At 48.5% G+C, this 15,783-nt stretch overlaps 6 protein-coding genes across 6 annotated transcripts; 5 read left to right on the top strand and 1 right to left on the bottom strand.

Annotated features, from left to right (window-relative positions):
- Window positions 1-1,698: 1,698 nt before the first annotated feature.
- Window positions 1,699-2,917, top strand: LTR64_005587 (uncharacterized protein; the record flags this gene model as incomplete). Its single annotated transcript, XM_064899925.1, has 3 exons — window positions 1,699-1,994; window positions 2,045-2,408; window positions 2,462-2,917. The coding sequence occupies 3 exons, from the start codon at window positions 1,699-1,701 to the stop codon at window positions 2,915-2,917; spliced, it is 1,116 nt and encodes a 371-aa protein (XP_064753237.1).
- Window positions 2,918-3,708: 791 nt separating this feature from the next.
- ADE17 (bifunctional phosphoribosylaminoimidazolecarboxamide formyltransferase/IMP cyclohydrolase) lies at window positions 3,709-5,636 on the bottom strand (the record flags this gene model as incomplete). The annotated part of the gene is made up of 4 exons (XM_064899924.1): window positions 3,709-3,864; window positions 3,911-4,152; window positions 4,200-5,446; window positions 5,494-5,636. The coding sequence occupies 4 exons, from the start codon at window positions 5,634-5,636 to the stop codon at window positions 3,709-3,711; spliced, it is 1,788 nt and encodes a 595-aa protein (XP_064753236.1).
- Window positions 5,637-6,322: 686 nt separating this feature from the next.
- On the top strand, window positions 6,323-8,098 carry MSM1 (methionyl-tRNA synthetase; the record flags this gene model as incomplete). The annotated part of the gene is made up of 3 exons (XM_064899923.1): window positions 6,323-6,366; window positions 6,423-6,445; window positions 6,495-8,098. 3 exons carry the CDS (start codon window positions 6,323-6,325, stop codon window positions 8,096-8,098), a joined length of 1,671 nt encoding a protein of 556 aa, XP_064753235.1.
- A 274-nt stretch (window positions 8,099-8,372) lies between these two features.
- Window positions 8,373-9,808, top strand: CHA1 (catabolic L-serine/threonine dehydratase; the record flags this gene model as incomplete). Its single annotated transcript, XM_064899922.1, has 5 exons — window positions 8,373-8,384; window positions 8,459-8,901; window positions 8,973-9,041; window positions 9,128-9,348; window positions 9,435-9,808. The coding sequence occupies 5 exons, from the start codon at window positions 8,373-8,375 to the stop codon at window positions 9,806-9,808; spliced, it is 1,119 nt and encodes a 372-aa protein (XP_064753234.1).
- A 1,323-nt stretch (window positions 9,809-11,131) lies between these two features.
- Window positions 11,132-13,048, top strand: LTR64_005583 (uncharacterized protein; the record flags this gene model as incomplete). Its single annotated transcript, XM_064899921.1, has 5 exons — window positions 11,132-12,045; window positions 12,135-12,246; window positions 12,298-12,537; window positions 12,625-12,710; window positions 12,784-13,048. The coding sequence occupies 5 exons, from the start codon at window positions 11,132-11,134 to the stop codon at window positions 13,046-13,048; spliced, it is 1,617 nt and encodes a 538-aa protein (XP_064753233.1).
- Window positions 13,049-13,969: 921 nt separating this feature from the next.
- MDM31 (Mitochondrial distribution and morphology protein 31, mitochondrial precursor) lies at window positions 13,970-15,520 on the top strand (the record flags this gene model as incomplete). Its single annotated transcript, XM_064899920.1, has 2 exons — window positions 13,970-15,445; window positions 15,497-15,520. 2 exons carry the CDS (start codon window positions 13,970-13,972, stop codon window positions 15,518-15,520), a joined length of 1,500 nt encoding a protein of 499 aa, XP_064753232.1.
- Window positions 15,521-15,783: the final 263 nt, after the last annotated feature.

The following is a 15,783-nucleotide window of genomic DNA, read 5'->3' as shown; positions in this document are numbered from 1 at the left end:
AGGTCAATTGTTTGCTCATACTGCTACCAACCGTGGCGGCAATGGGAGAACAGCTATTATGCAAGACAAGCTAGCTATGCCACTTCGTCCATCGTGCTTTTTGAGGTATGTCGATACAAAAAGCTGCTGATTGATGGTACCTATCAATTTGCTGCCGGAGGGCCACATATTGATGACCTATACAAAGGACCGTCCAAGCACATCGTTCACGCTTTGATCAGTAGAGGTCAACATGTATTTTGTTCTCTGCATGAACCACACGAGTGACTCGATGACCGCGAGGTATAGCAACGTATTAGCCCGAACGAAAGTTAGGTGGAAATTGAGTAGCGGAACGAAGTGGTCCACTCGCGTACTGGCAATTCGACGATCTCCGCGCTCAAGCTGAAGCCTACTCGTATGCACTCACTATACCAAGTGAACTTATAGTCAGCTGTCGATGTTACAGGCAGGGTCAACATCTCTTTTCACATGTCATGAGTTCCGAATTCGGCTTGCGGCACGTCCTCCAAGATCGCATAGTCCACGTCGCATCTTCTGGATGGGTTGACCTGGCAAAGACTCGATGAGCATTTCGAACCTTGATAGCTCGGAAGATCCTTCCAGAGCTCGATAGTGAGGCTGCTTCTGACTTACAGTTGCTCGGGCACGGTTGCGCATGCCAATCTGGGCTCGAAAGTCCATAGCACTTGCTCCATCCTTCAGAATCACAGATCATCGTCTATGACAAAGATGAATTCGCACGTTTGCAATCTATGCATGACCTCCACCTGACTGCAGTGTTAGTGGCTTTCGTGTTCATGCGGCTCTGAAAACGCTCGTGTCTGACATAGCATTTCTGACAACACCGCTCCGTCATTCTGCTGGTGAAGGTGGAGAACCATCGCTCAAGGTGAAATTGGGGGATTTTCGCACCAATCGCTGGAAGTTTCAACCAACCGGAGAAGTTGTGGTCAGCATCACGAGATGTACCCGAGCAGCGCCTGACAAGCTCGAAGAAAGTCCAAGTGTCAGACGTGTTGGCTTCGCATGCTTCTCTCATAAAGCTGCTGCAGTTGACAACTGATAGTGTTTAGTGCTCTTGTTGAGAACCTTGGTAATATGGTCTCGCATCCGAACAGAGAGTGAAATATGAACTCCAGTCGAAACATCGAGATCACTATAACAATGCCGGATCGGACCACCATACATCCGCTACGGTATTATGCCTCCTAAATCATTCCCGCTGACTTGATCATCGTGATAAGGAATATGGAAAGTGACACTGAGTTCTTTGCTTAGAAGAACGAAGTGCAGTCTCCCTATCTCGATGACAGTTTTCTTCATGCATGGACTCCCTTTGGTGACTGAAGGGAACTGCAACAGTATTATCAACATACAACTGTGTCTACTCCCATCTTTGTTGACATTAAGAACACACTTACGTCTACCACGTTACAGTCTCCCAGAAGCTGTCACGTACAAAGCAGTTCAGCACAGCAACCTTTCACAACCACTTCAACGTACCTTCACTAGCAACACATTCAGTCTAAAATTTCACCACTAGCATTAAGGAAAGTTTTCCGCACGATTGAAATGGCAGCCACGCAAGTCCTCTTTCCCCAAACATTCCACAACTATAGATCTCTCCACGAACTCGAAGTCCACAAATTCCATCAACTACCAGTTCCAAATTACAAAAAGAGAAAACATTCAATAATGTCTTCTGCACCACCACCAGAAGTTGCAGCATTGGCTGTTGAGGTTCCTCCAAAGCTTGCCTTTGATCCAAAAAAGCACATCAACCATGTTCCGCCAAAGAAAATATGGACCATGACTGAGATCGAACGCGGCAACCAAGGTGTATCACCAAATGCTGTTTCCGAGCCTTTCTCTCTGTTCACAGAAGAAGCTGTGAAGCAGATGAGAGCAGAGATTTTGAGCAAACCTGTCTTAGAAAACTGCACTTACCAGTCCAACCTGTCTCCTTGTCAGCTCCGTGGCTATGCGCCAAAGTAAGTTGCAGTATCTCTTGCACACGTACACCCACTCACTATGCAACCAGGTATGCACCGTTTGTGTACGACGCTTGGCACTCTCCTCAAGTTCTGGAAATTGTCTCCAAGATCGCTGGCATTGACCTGGTCCCCGTGATGGATTTCGAAATTGGTCACATTAACATTTCTGTCCACTCCAAGGAAGCTCAAGAGGAAGCCAAACGAGCTATTGCCGAACACAAAAGCCGACAAGCCGATGAAGGAGTATCAGGTTGCCCTTGGGAGGACGATACCCCAATCGTTGGCTGGCACACTGATTCCTATCCCTTCGTCTGCGTCTTGATGCTCAGCGACTGCAGTCAGATGATCGGAGGTGAGACAGCCCTGCGAAAGGGATCAGGCGATATCATGAAAGTTCGAGGTCCTGGCGTGGTAAGTTTCTCCATAACACAAAGAATGTACAACATTAGCTGACAACCCAAAAGGGAAATGCTGTTGTCCTACAAGGTCGTTACATCGAGCACCAGGCACTCAAAGCTTATGGTGGCCAGGAACGAATCACTATGGTAACCTCCTTCCGACCAAAGTCACCACTCGTTCAGGACGACACTATCCTTGACACTGTCCGCGCCGTCTCCAACCTACCAGACTTATACCGAGACTACACCGAGTATCGACTTGAGCTTGTCGAGGAGCGAGTTCGGGCCCAGCTCAAGAAGATTCGAGAACGAAAGAATCGAGGACACAAGTTCGACACACCTGGCAACAAAGCCTTCCTTCGAGAACAGAAGCAGTTCTTTGAATCTATGCTGAAGGCCTTGGTGGACGAGGACAAGGTCATTCCTGGCTACACCGACTCTTCTCACTTGATCTCTCCGGACTTGAAAGAGCGTGACGAGTTCTTCTCCAAATTCTACGTGGCTACAAGAAACAAGAAGTAGTCCGCACACGGAATGGGTCACTGACGTGACGAATCACGTCTGACTTCAATACTTGACGAAAATGAATTGACGAAGAACGATGTCGTACCGCATTGTGCAGGCTGGCGTTTCTATGTCAATTTAGGCGCATATGGCCTGACTTCGGATCTTAGCGATGGCGCACGATGTTCGGTGATGCATGACTGTTTGATGAATTGATACGCCAAAGACGAAAACACAAGCTACATGAATTGAAAAGCTGAGTCTGGTATTGTGTATTATTAGACACAAGACTAGACGGCGAATAGATTCAATGATAGATATCTAATGGCTCTTTAGCCACAAATGCCATGAATATTCTCGCAAGACTCGCTGCTTAGAAGAACCACGAACTACCTTGCTGCGGAGCCTAATAACATTCACACTGGGGGAGTGAACAGGCTACAGTGTTGTTGTAGAATTGATATATTTCGGATTTGTTTTCGAAGCAAAAAATACCAACTAAAGGCGAACATTCACAAAGTCGGCTGCACTAAGGCAGTTGACGATGCAGAGGCTATAAACTGAGTCTTCGGCGCGAAAAGACTGGCAGAGAGCCTCGCCAAGGCTGCGCTTGTTCTCCCAAGTACTACAAGCTGATTTTGCGTGGTTTCCAGTCTATCAGCGACCACCCAGACCACGCTTCTAACGTCCAGCAGCACGGTGAACAAGAGAGTCGTGCTGGATGTCCGTTACTCGAAGTTTAAATGGCACGGTGCCACTGAATGTTGCGAGTAGCCTGGTGGTAAAATCATGTCCAAAGTAATCGACGGCTAATGGTGGAACAACCGAGTAGACTGCTCGATGAAGACAATACCCAGCTTATCGCAGGTATCGAACACTGCTCCATCGTTTTGACTGCCAGTAGGTGCTGCGATGTACTTGACCCCAGATCGTCCTGCACGGTAGACGTTATCGACAAATGGGAACTGTCATCGGTCAGGACTCTACTCTTGAAAGACGATGGTTACTCACAAATGCGTCACTGGACACTACCACCCCTTGAAGGTTGGACAGCCAAGCCTCCCGCTCTTCGGGTGAGAAAGGTTGCGGGACTTCCTCAAACTTTGCTTCGTAGTCTTCAACCTCGAATTGTGACTTTGGCGGTACCTGACCAGAGCAGAGCATGTCAATGGCATTGCTCTTGTCAGGTCGTTTCACACCTTTCTTCCATTTGATGTTGAGTGTTCGTTCGTGGAATCTCATCCACCAATTATCTAGCAGCGTCAGCTCTGTTTTGGACGTCTTGTCAAGCACGACTTACCAGCTTTGTCTCCTGCTAATCTTGTGCAGTGGATTCGCGATTGCTGACCAGCACCAAGACCGACCACTTGTCCTTTATAGGCATAGCATACCGAGTTGGACTGTGTATACTTCAGGGCAATGGTTGCGACTGTGAGATCTTGCAAGGTCTGTTCGGACAGCTTTGCACCGCCTTCTGGTCGTACCACGGACTTGAAGGTATTTCCGGGTGTAATTTGCACGTCGTTTCTACCTTGAGTCAGACTGACACCATAAACTGTTCGTGTCTCCTGCTGTGGTGGCTCGTAGGTCTCATCGATCTGTAGCACAAGATATTTGCCTCCTTTCTTTTTCTTCAGTATTTCGAGAGCCTCGGGTTCGTAAGCAGGCGCGATAACGCCGTCTGAAACTTCGCGAGAGATGATTTTGGCGGTTGGCACGTCAACTTTGTCTGATAGAGCGATCACATCACCGAAGCTCGACATGCGGTCTGCACCTCGTGCACGCGCATAAGCTTGTGCTAAGCCGGATCTTTCGATACCGTCAATGTCGTCGACCATGTACACTTTACGTTCAGTCTCATCCAGGGTAATGCCTACAGCGGCGCCCGCAGGGGAGACGTGCTTGAAAGATGCTGCGGCTGAGAGACCAAGAGATTGCTTGAGCTCCTTCACAAGTGGATAGGCATTGAGTGAATCGAGAAGATTGATGTAGCCTGGAGACCCACTAAGTACAGTGAATGGTAACTTTCCCTCTTTGACATAGGCTGATGCGGGTTTCTGATGTGGATTTGCGCCGTACCGTAGTGCAAGCTGCTGCACGCCGTTGCCTGCATACTGATTTCGGAAGTATCCAGAAATTGCCGTGTCATAATCCGCAGTGTGAGTGAAAGCTTTCAGTGCGTATTGCTGTCGACTCTGCTCGCTGATTTCGCCCTTTTCAAGCTCTGACAGAAAGTGGCCATAGTCTTGTGGATCGCTTAGAATGGTGACTCGGGCATGGTTCTTCGCTGCAGCTCGTAGTAAGGTAACTCCACCAATATCAATTTCTTCGACAGCCTCGGGCACAGTAACATTGGGCTTTGCAACAGTATCCTTGAATGGATAGAGATTGCACACTACATAGTCAACCTTTTCAATTTTCTGATCGGCTAAGTCTTTCTCGTCTGATTCGATATTTCGAGCTAGAATACCACCGTGTACTGCTGGGTGAAGAGTCTTTACTCGACCACCAAGCATTTCTGGTGCGTTCGTTATTGCTGAAACATCTCTACGCTACAGTCAGTCACAGAGACGGAACAGCTGCAATGTACTTACTCCACCTTGATGCCCGAGTCTCTGATGAGTTTGGCAGTGCCTCCAGAAGCCAATATGCGAACGTTCTGCTTTTCCAGACCCTTTGCTAGGTCAAGTAGACCTGTCTTGTCATACACAGACAATATGGCTAGTTTTTGAGACATTGTTCTTGATTGATTGTTTCCGTCAGCACGATCTATCGGGCCCTCTTCTACCAGTACTGAAAACAAAATATCAAATTGTTGATCAGAAATGTCGTGCTCCAAAAATTACTGCTGACTCTCGGAACCAAAAACACACCCCACATTTCCTGATGCGGTATGCAGGGAGACCATGAGTGTAACGCTACGGCATCTCGAAGAGGCGTGAAATGTGGTTCTTTTCAACAATACTCTTGAGGATATATGTCGCGTTGAGCTGAGTACCGAACAGTGAATATGCTAGTATGTACCACGCCGGCATACATTAGTAGTATCGTGCATCAAGAAAGACGAAGTGATAGTCGTTGATGGGGTAGTCTCAGATGATTCTTGTAGGCCTGCTTCGTGACTGCAGGCAGAGACAGAAAGAAGACGGCATTGCTCATAGTAACGAGCTTTGCGTAGATAGTGGCATACTTTGCCATGGTCTTTCTGTCTCGTATCAGATTTAACGTGATGAGTAGCTATATGAAAGAGCCGAAAGTCGCGTTGGACGCGTAGGTGGAGATGAGGAGCTAGGACTAATCTGATCGTCGAAAGCTCAGTCGGGGCAACGTGTAAGCTGTTCAGCACATCAATGAATGCTTCGCAGCTCCGCGCTCGAGCGCTCTTGATCGACGGGAGATTCAGCAGATTTCTCAGTAGCAGTCATGTGCGAAAATGCACCGTCCAAAGCAGACGAGGATTACATAACGTACCTCAGTTGCAGCAGGCACAAACTGATCGATTCCGACCTTACTATGTAACCAGCCCCATATTCTATGTCAACGCTGGTGAGTATCAGATCGCGGCGCCGAGAAGATAAGATCTGACCTTTAGCAGAGCCACATGCGGGACATCTATATACCCTTCTGCTTACTGATATTTTGAAAAGATGGGAAGTCTTGAAGGGAGACAATCAAGCGTCCTTGCTTACAGGCACTGACGAGCATGGCATGAAAGTGCAGAAGGCAGCTGAAAGCGCTGCGACTGCAACCAAGCAGTTCTGCGACAAGCATGCTACTCAGTTTCTCGACCTGGCTCGTGCAGCCAACATTTCGTTCGACCGATTCATACGTACAACGGACCCTGATCACAAAGTTGCAGTCGAACACTTTTGGAAGCAGTTGAAAGAGAGAGGCTATATTTATCAGTCAACTCATGAAGGCTGGTACTCGGTCAGCGATGAGACATTTTACCCTGAATCCCAAGTCCACTTGGTTCTGGAACCAAGCACCGGACGGAAGATCTATGCTTCGAAAGAGACTGGCAAGGAGGTAGAATGGACTTCAGAAACTAACTACCACTTTCGTCTTTCGGCTTTCAGAGATCGTCTACTCGAGCACTACGACCAGCACCCTCAATTCATTGTCCCATCAATGCGTATGAATTTTATCAAGAAGGAAGTAGAGGCTGGCTTATCAGATTTGTCTGTCTCTAGGCCAAGCTCAAGACTACAATGGGGCATTAGAGTGCCGGATGACGATACACAAACTATTTACGTATGGCTGGACGCCCTGATCAACTACTTGACTGCAACTGGCTACCCGTATGGTGAAGGTGGTAACCATAAATTGTGGCCACCAAATGTTCAGGTCATTGGCAAGGACATTGTGCGATTTCATTGTATATACTGGCCAGCTTTTCTTATGGCACTGGACATCCCGCTTCCTAGAGCATTCCTCACACACGCCCACTGGACAATGGGTAAAGCAAAAATGTCCAAATCATTAGGAAATGGTGTCAATCCTTTCCTTGCAATCGAGCGTTTCGGCCTCGATGCTATCCGGTACTTCATGATCCACGACGGCGGTATTGTTGATGATGCGGATTACGACAACATGTTCATTGTGGAGAAGTACAAAAAGGGCTTGCAAGATGGTCTGGGAAACCTCCTTACTCGCATACTGAGAGGCAGGAAATGGTCAATACGTACCTCTCTCGAGCAAGTGATGAACAACGGCAGCCTCAAGAAACCGGACTCGGCACGTATTCAGGATATGATCGAAATGATTAACAGCACTGCACGGTCTGCAGATGAAGCTATGCAGAGTGTCAACCCTCGCAGTGCTTTACACAACATTATGAAACTCGTCTACGAAACCAACAAATTTTTTCAAGAAATGGCCCCGTGGAACCTAGTCAAGGACGACCATCCAGACTCTCGCGAATCATTACATATGACAATATACACATCGGCCGAAGCCGCTCGTGTGGTCTGTATCTTGCTGCAACCATTCATGCCTAATAAGATGCAGCAAGCTCTCGACCACTTGCACGTTCTACCAGATAAGCGATCGTTTCAGATGGCTGAGGTTGGTTGTGATGAGACATATGGCTCAGGGGCCAGTGAAGCTGCACATGAGAAGATCCCTGAGAACATGAAGAAGAGAATTAGGTATGCACATGATGGTGTACTATTTCCACCACTTCTGACGGAGGTATGAACTCGGCCTCAGCGAAGTTGCAACTCTTTGGCTGCCTCAGCGTTGGTGCGCCTAATCGACAGTGATTACGCAACCGTCTGAAATCAGCAGAGCTGTAATCGGAAACGACAGACATGCTACGGTGTTGTCGACAATGCCAGAACTTATAGCAAGTCACAAGGCGTCGACCGCGCCACGACAGCAATGATTGGGCTGAGAGTCAGCCACGTGATGAAAAGCGGAGCTTTCTCCAACCGTACCTGCAGAAGTGCGTCGCAATGCCGGATACTGCAAAATGACCCTGCTTGTAAGTAGATCTCCAGGATTTGCCTAAAAACATCAGGTGCTGTACTATACAACGACCATCCTCTTTCGGTACAGCGAACTCTCATCATCGCTCTGACATCGATTATGGGTTCGATAGCGCTTCCCGCACCGGGAGCCAAGCCTTGGATCGAGACACCTCTTATTGAGTCCGGTGCGTTGTCCAAAGCAGCTGGCTGCCGAATTTTCCTCAAGCTCGAAAACCTTCAGCCCTCGGGTTCTTTCAAATCACGAGGTATCGGCAATCGCCTTCTCGAGGCTATCAAGGCACAGGTATCGTCTAGTGATGACAGAGCATTGCATTTTCATGCCTCTTCTGGTGGCAATGCTGGTCTTGCGTGCGTTACGGCCGCTGTGGCACTTGGTTACCGTTCAACAATTGCGGTACCTGCCTCGACTGAGGAGTCAATGGTTGCGAAACTTCGTGCTGCTGGTGCATCCGAGGTCGTTGTGCATGGATCGAACTGGTTTGTTGCGGATGCTTACTTGCGAGAAGTCATGTTAGTAATCTCAAAGTCGGACTAGCATAGTCCGATCCGGGTTACGATCGGTCTTAAACTGATCTTTTTAGGATGTCAAAAGCCGAGGAAATGGGAGAGAAAGCGGTTTATGTACCACCTTTCGACCATCCAGATATCTGGTAAGCAGCATCGACGGATCAATGCACAGGTCTTCCTATCAGCCGCGAGCCTCAATCACTTGTCGATATGGGCTAAACTCTCGCAGGACAGGTGCTGCAACGATGGTACCTGAAATCAAGGCGCAGATGCCTCGCGGAGAGGTACCAGATGCCATAGTCTGTTCTGTCGGTGGTGGCGGTCTCTTTTCCGGCATCATGCAAGGTGTCGAAGGGATTGGCTGGCAAACGAAGGTGTTAGCAGTAGAAACAGTAGGAGCGGACTCATTATCTCAAGCCGTTGAGAAAGGAGAACTTGTCAAGCTAGACGGTGAGGAAGTCCTTGGTGCTATCTCCGCCTTGAGCAAACTTGTTTCTTGCTTCTCTTCAAGATAGTCTTAAGCTGATACTCGACAGAAATCACATCTGTTGCCAAGTCATTAGGGGCTCCTGTTGTTGCACAACAAGCACTCAATGATGCGTTGAAGCCAAATGCCATCAATATGGTGATAGAAGATGCTGAAGCGTGTGCCTCCGCCTGGAGGTTCGCTGACGACGAACGAATACTCGTGGAGCCTGCTTGTGGGGCGAGTATCGCGCTTGCATATGACGGTCGTCTGGAAAAGTATCTCAAAGCCTTCTCGCCAGAAACCAAAGTTGTCATTATTGTGTGTGGTGGTAGTAGGATCGATCTCAAGACGATGGATCAGTACAAGCAGCAGTTTGGCGCAAGAGCGAAAGAGCTTGGTCTGACACGATGCGCCGATGTGCCCAGCACTTATTCGTCTTGATGGGCTACGGAGGCATCACAAGGCTTATGACGATGTATCTGGACATATTTTAATTGACATACTTGTGTCTGTGCCTCGTTCTGCTTTATCCAGGTCATGGTGATCAATAGGACATGCATTGGGAGGTTATTTACATAAGCCAGGCCTGAAACATTCAATTTCCACGTCCAGGGTGTTTGTAGAGACTACCGCGAATGCCTATCAAACGCTTGAACTCAGTAGTGCTGTACTAGCCAGCATGAATTGATTACAGTCAATCTTGAAGTGCTCGTTTCTAGGAATAGCGTCAAGCAAGTACAACTACCCGAACAAGCGTAGGAAAGCACATGACTCGCTGCAGGAGCTATAATCCGGGGTAGATACGAAAGAACAGGGTAAAACCAAGCCGCGAAATGAAGTGCATGGGATATAGCGGCTTGCTCTGTCGCGTCGACCACTACCGCTTCTTCGCATTTCCGACGCAGCCGCTTGGCTCGGAAAGGTGGCTGAAATGGTGTGCCTTTTTCGTCTTGAAGGGAGGGAAGTGAGCTCTTGGTAAGTACAACGAAGTCACACAAGGTCAGACGTGCATTTGGAAATATTGATCCAACCTCGCCCAGATTATGTCGGTTGGGACGGTTCTCAAAGTGCTCCGCAGCTAACTTTTCGTGGCGTCGATTACGCGAACGTGATGCCCATGGTTGAAGGATATGCAAGTATAGTACTAAGCATACATTATCGTGCCAGCCACGGACATCGTTGTCAAAGACGAGCTATCTTTGCTACAGTAGCACAAGCTCACGAAGGTAAATACCAATAATGGCCTTGATGAAACGACGGCTTTGCGGGTAGCGAGATGAGCTCTACTGCTGAGTCATACATAGGCCTCCGCAGTTGTCGCTGTACTATACCACATGTATGGTAACGCTCTTTTGCTAGTGCCGACCAAAGCTCGTCCTGGTACGTTGTTGAAAAGTTCAGACGCGAACCAGATTACAAAAGGTGATAGCATTCAGCCATGGGGTTTCAGGCAAGCACTAGTTTCGTGTTAGATACTTCGTGGCGGACTTTCAGCTCATTTCAACCAATCACATAGAGTTATGTAACAAAGTTCCTGAGGCTAGTCATGCAGAGGCTGAAAATAGCACATTCGAAAAGTGCTGATGGGCTCCTTTGACTCGGGGTTCCGATATGCATGAACGAGTATGAGGTGTGCCCCTGTTCACGGTTGGGGCGCGCCTTATGGCACGCTATATGAACTGCTGTGGCCGCTAGAGCATGTCTTCCCACGAAGGTCGTCTAATATCTTTCTAGGTTCTCTGGGTGCGACGAGACAACGACAACATGGCGACTTTCAAACCAGAAGAAACCACGACAATCACCGCTTCTTCTCGGGCTTCAGACACTTCAACCCCACCCCCAGAGAAGTCTGAAGCTACTCAGCCCGTAGACCTCGAGCGTCTCGGAGAGCAACATGGATACGCTCTGGACGAGACGGTCCTCAAGCAGCAGCTCGGTCTGCCAGCAGATGCAGTACTGAAGAAAGACTCGACTGGTCGCGTCCTCATCCCTCAGCCATCAGATGATCCGCGTGACCCCCTGAACTGGTCAGTCTTGCAGAAACGACTAGTCCTGGTGATGCTCGCTGTTGCCTCGTTCACTTGTGACTACTCGGCCGCGACCGGTGCATCAGCACTGCTTGCACAGGCAGCACAATGGCACATCACACCTGATACCGTCAATCATGCGACAGCCGGTAACACATTCATGTTGGGCGTTGGTGGTATCGCGACTGTCTGGTTAAGTGCATATCTTGGCCGACTTCCTATCCTTACATGGTTCACTGTCATTGCGGCTGCCACTGCCATATGGTCAGCTGCTGCCGGAACTTTCGAGAGCTACATGGCTAGCCGAATCCTGAATGGCTTCTTCGTCGTTGCAGCGGCAGGAGGTGGTCTCATGTGGATCAACGATGCATTCTTCTTCCACGAACGTCCACGAGTCATCAATGTCTGGTCAACCGCTATCATTCTGTCGCCTTTCTTGGGTCCTCAATTCATGGCTGCAGTCCTTCAGGTCGCGTCGTGGCGCGTGGGCATGTATCTCAACTTTGGCATCATAATGACTTCTTTGGTTACGATTGTCCTCATCGGGCAGGAGACGTTCTATCCTCGACACAAGCGCAGCTCTGAAATTGCGGACCTCAAATCTTATCCTCGTTGGCAAAGATTGACTGGGTTGGCGCAAAGCAAAACAAGGTCAGCTCCCTCTTTACAAGCAATGCCGTGTGGAAGATCGCATGGTTCCAGTGTTCCTCCCGCTGTGCCATGATTCTAACTTCGCATAGATTCACCGGTAATACTCTCCTCGGCGCAGGCTCCCGAACTGCTCTTACTGCCACGCGTTTGCCGGTCATTCTAATCTGTCTCTTCTACTTCTTCGACTTCGGCTGGACAATAGTGAGTACCCTTTTTCCCTCTAGCGAACGAACGAAGGCTGACGTGCTGCAGGGCAATAACACCACCATCGCTGTCATACTCGTGCCTGCCTACAAGTTGGATTACTATGGTCTTGCCGCTATTTATACTAGTCCAGTCATCGGAGCTCTACTTGCAGTGCCAGTCGGCTACTTCATGTTCGATTTCATTGGTGCACTATACGCGAAGCGACACAACGGCGTCATCTCGCCTGAAGCACGTCTGATCCCAATCTGGCTCGTTCTGCCCCTGAAGATTGCTGGTTATAACATGGTGAGTACCTCAAAGTTCATCAGGCGCTCTCTAGCACTATTCTAACGCTTGTGCTCTCGCAAGCTTCAAAACTGACATGCAATATAGATCGGCATTACAATGGGTCGTCATCTCAATATCTGGATCCTCATCATTGGCTGGGGTATGCACAACCTAGCCACTGTGTTGACTACGTGAGTCAGACCTGAAGCGGGGTCCACCTCGCTGTCGCCGCAATTTGAAAATTTTGAAGCTTACAAATTTTAGATCTGCTGTCGGCGCCTACCTCATTGACTGCTATCCAGAGGCCTCTGGCGAGTCGGCAGCGTGGCTCAATTTTGCTCGCACTATTGCTGGCTTCGCAATCGGGTATTTTCAGATTCACTGGGCTCATACGAGTGGTCCGGAGCTGGAATATGGTATACAGACGGCAATCATGGGTGCGGCGTTTGTGCTGCTGGTTGTGCCATTGACATTTTTCGGCTCGAAGATCAGGGGCATGCAGGCCCCGCTGAAGTTCAAGACCAACTGAGCAGCAAGGTCGGTTGTCAGCTCCTCAGTGAGTAGAAGATTAAAGCTCTCTGCGGCCAGGTAGATATGTGTAGTTCAATCCATATATTGCTCAGGGGTTTCCCAGTAAACACATTTCGTGCCTGAGGCATAAACCATGCCCGTGCCGCTTCTTCTGGCAGCCGTAGAACCACAACTGTAGGCGCCGTCACTCCGGTGAAGCTTTTCCGCAGCTGCGATTTTGATTTCACGTGCAAGAAAACTGCATGACGTGCACGTCGATCAAGATGTATTGTGCTACACTTGAGAACGCAACTGTACAGAGTCCTTAATTGCTGGGAGATACTGGTACAGCATTGGTGGGAAGGACTGAACCGAGCAACATGAAGCAAAACAAATGAAGTTCAATTCACGCGCTGGCATACACGATGCCGTTCTTTTTGGCAGGCACGCGAGTTCGCCTCCGCGCTCAATAACCAGATTTCTGGATCCGACTTTCAGATATCATATACCACACAGGATATCGCATCATCATACGGCTACCATAGCGACGATCTGGTCACAGCCACTGAAACCGTTCTCAAAGACAAGATGGCCACCACCCAAAGAAACATATACGGCAGCACCTGCTTCGACATTAGTACCATTGTCGACTCCTGCTCGCTTCAGGATAACGCAGCGATTTTCTTCACCCTTGCAGCGACGCTTTCTCCATATCTCATCTGGTTTGAGAGACAAACAACCACCCCGAGACCGCGAGGCGCATGAAGATGGATCATCAAAAGAGCATAAGAGCTCAGATCAACGAAATAGTGGAGAGCATTTCTATGACCGCTTCCACATACCCAACTTCCATCGTCCGACTAAAGAAGAGCTTCTTGCAGCTGCAACTGGCTTCTGGTCAAGACTTAGGGTTCGCTTCAAATGGGCGACCATCAGAAGCATGCGCCCATACAACGTGGATGAGATTGTGGGATTTTTCTCCTGGATTGCTATAGGTCATATGGTCTGGCTAGTCATAGGAACCACCACTTTCTTCTCCCTGGCTATTCTCGCTATCAACACAGTATTTGCGCAAGAGACACTTGCTGGATGGGTTGGAAAATACCTCACAAAATCGTCAGGCTTGCAGATTGTGTTCGAATCTGCGATTGTGCCGAAATGGGGAGATGGTGTCATCACTTTTAAGAATGTCTTTGTCTCTCGCAGACCTGGTCAGGATGCCAAGTCCACTGTCAAGAAGGGCTCACCAGAAGAGGCTGCTGCTGCCGCGGCCGCACGAGAGCGCATTCCTCCAGAAGAGCAAAACTACACACAATTTGATATATCTCTGGGAGAAGTCAATGTGACACTCTCGTTCAGCAAGTGGTGGAATTCCAAAGGACCATTACAGAACGTTGAGATCAAACATGTTAGAGGTGTTGTGGATCGCACCCACGTATACTGGAATCCTGATCAGCCCTACGACCCGAAAAGTGCACGACATGAGCACAATCCTGGAGACTTTGAAATTGAGTCCTTCAAAATTGAGGATTTGCTGGTCACATTACATCAGCCAAAAGGCTTCAGACCATTCACGATTAGCATCTACAATGCGGATCTGCCTCGACTACGAAAGCAGTGGATCATGTATGATTTCCTCTGTGCAACAAGCATGACAGGAGAGTTTGACCACTCTCTATTCACTATTCACCCACGACAGACACATTCTCATACAGGAATGGACTTGAACGAAGTCGCAAGTCACGAACCGTGGAAAAAGCAGTCTAGAATACGTATCGACGGTCTGAACATTGATCACCTCAATCGAGGAGTCGAGGGTCCATTTGGGTGGATCAAAGAAGGAAATGTCGATCTTGTTGCCGACATCATGATACCTAATGATAATGACGAAAGTGTAATAAAGGTGATGAGCGACTTTTACGACCAAATCGAAGCTCAGTTTCTGCTCAAGAAAAGGCATTTACAGAAACTTCTCGACAACAACGTCACTTATGGCGAGCAAGAGGATGAGAATGACCTGAGACGACCCTTGCCAGTTTCGAAGGAAGTAGATCCGACTCCAGACTCGGACCGAAGGTATTTGGTCATGGACCTCAGAATACACTTGAACGATGTTCGAGCTACAGTACCGCTCTTCACGAAAGACCTGTCCTACGTCAACAACGCTCTCATTCGACCTATCGTAGCCTACATTAATTCGAGACGGACTTTCATACCCATTCATTGTAGAGTAGTCAAGCGAGTCTCAGACATGGACGGATCATGGACCGCATACGACAGCGGCTTGATGGACGATGTGAGCGCTGAAGTCTACGATGCATTTTCAAAAGATGTCACTGATGACGAGGCACGAATGAGGAGGTTCAAAAAAGTTGGCTTATGGAGTTTGCAGTTAGCGGTGCAAGCGATCTTTCTGGTGAGCTTTCTTGCAAGCATCTGAATGGTTTTGTGCTAATATGATATACAGGGTATGGCTGGCAATATAGCCTAGTGAACGGTTTTGCGTGGCGTCAGGTTCAAAAATATTTTAAATTACTCAACGACAATCATTGTGGAGGTCCTGGGCTATTGCGTTTCGTTTAGAAGCACAGCTGATATCCTTGTACATAATCGAGGCGCTCGGGCTTAGTCAATTGTATCACTCATAGCCAGCAACATATTGTTGACCGCTGGGAACAGGCATGTATAATGAAATGTGTCATGATGGTGTGAGCACAGGTCTCACAACAACTCAATGCTGACTTCGGCCTAGTC

This window comes from Lithohypha guttulata, assembly GCF_036872675.1.
Source record: "Lithohypha guttulata strain CCFEE 5908 chromosome Unknown scaffold_4, whole genome shotgun sequence".
Lineage (NCBI taxonomy): Eukaryota > Fungi > Ascomycota > Eurotiomycetes > Chaetothyriales > Trichomeriaceae > Lithohypha > Lithohypha guttulata.
The sequence above is the reverse complement of the archived record's forward strand: the minus strand, read 5'-3'. Positions and strand labels throughout refer to the sequence as shown.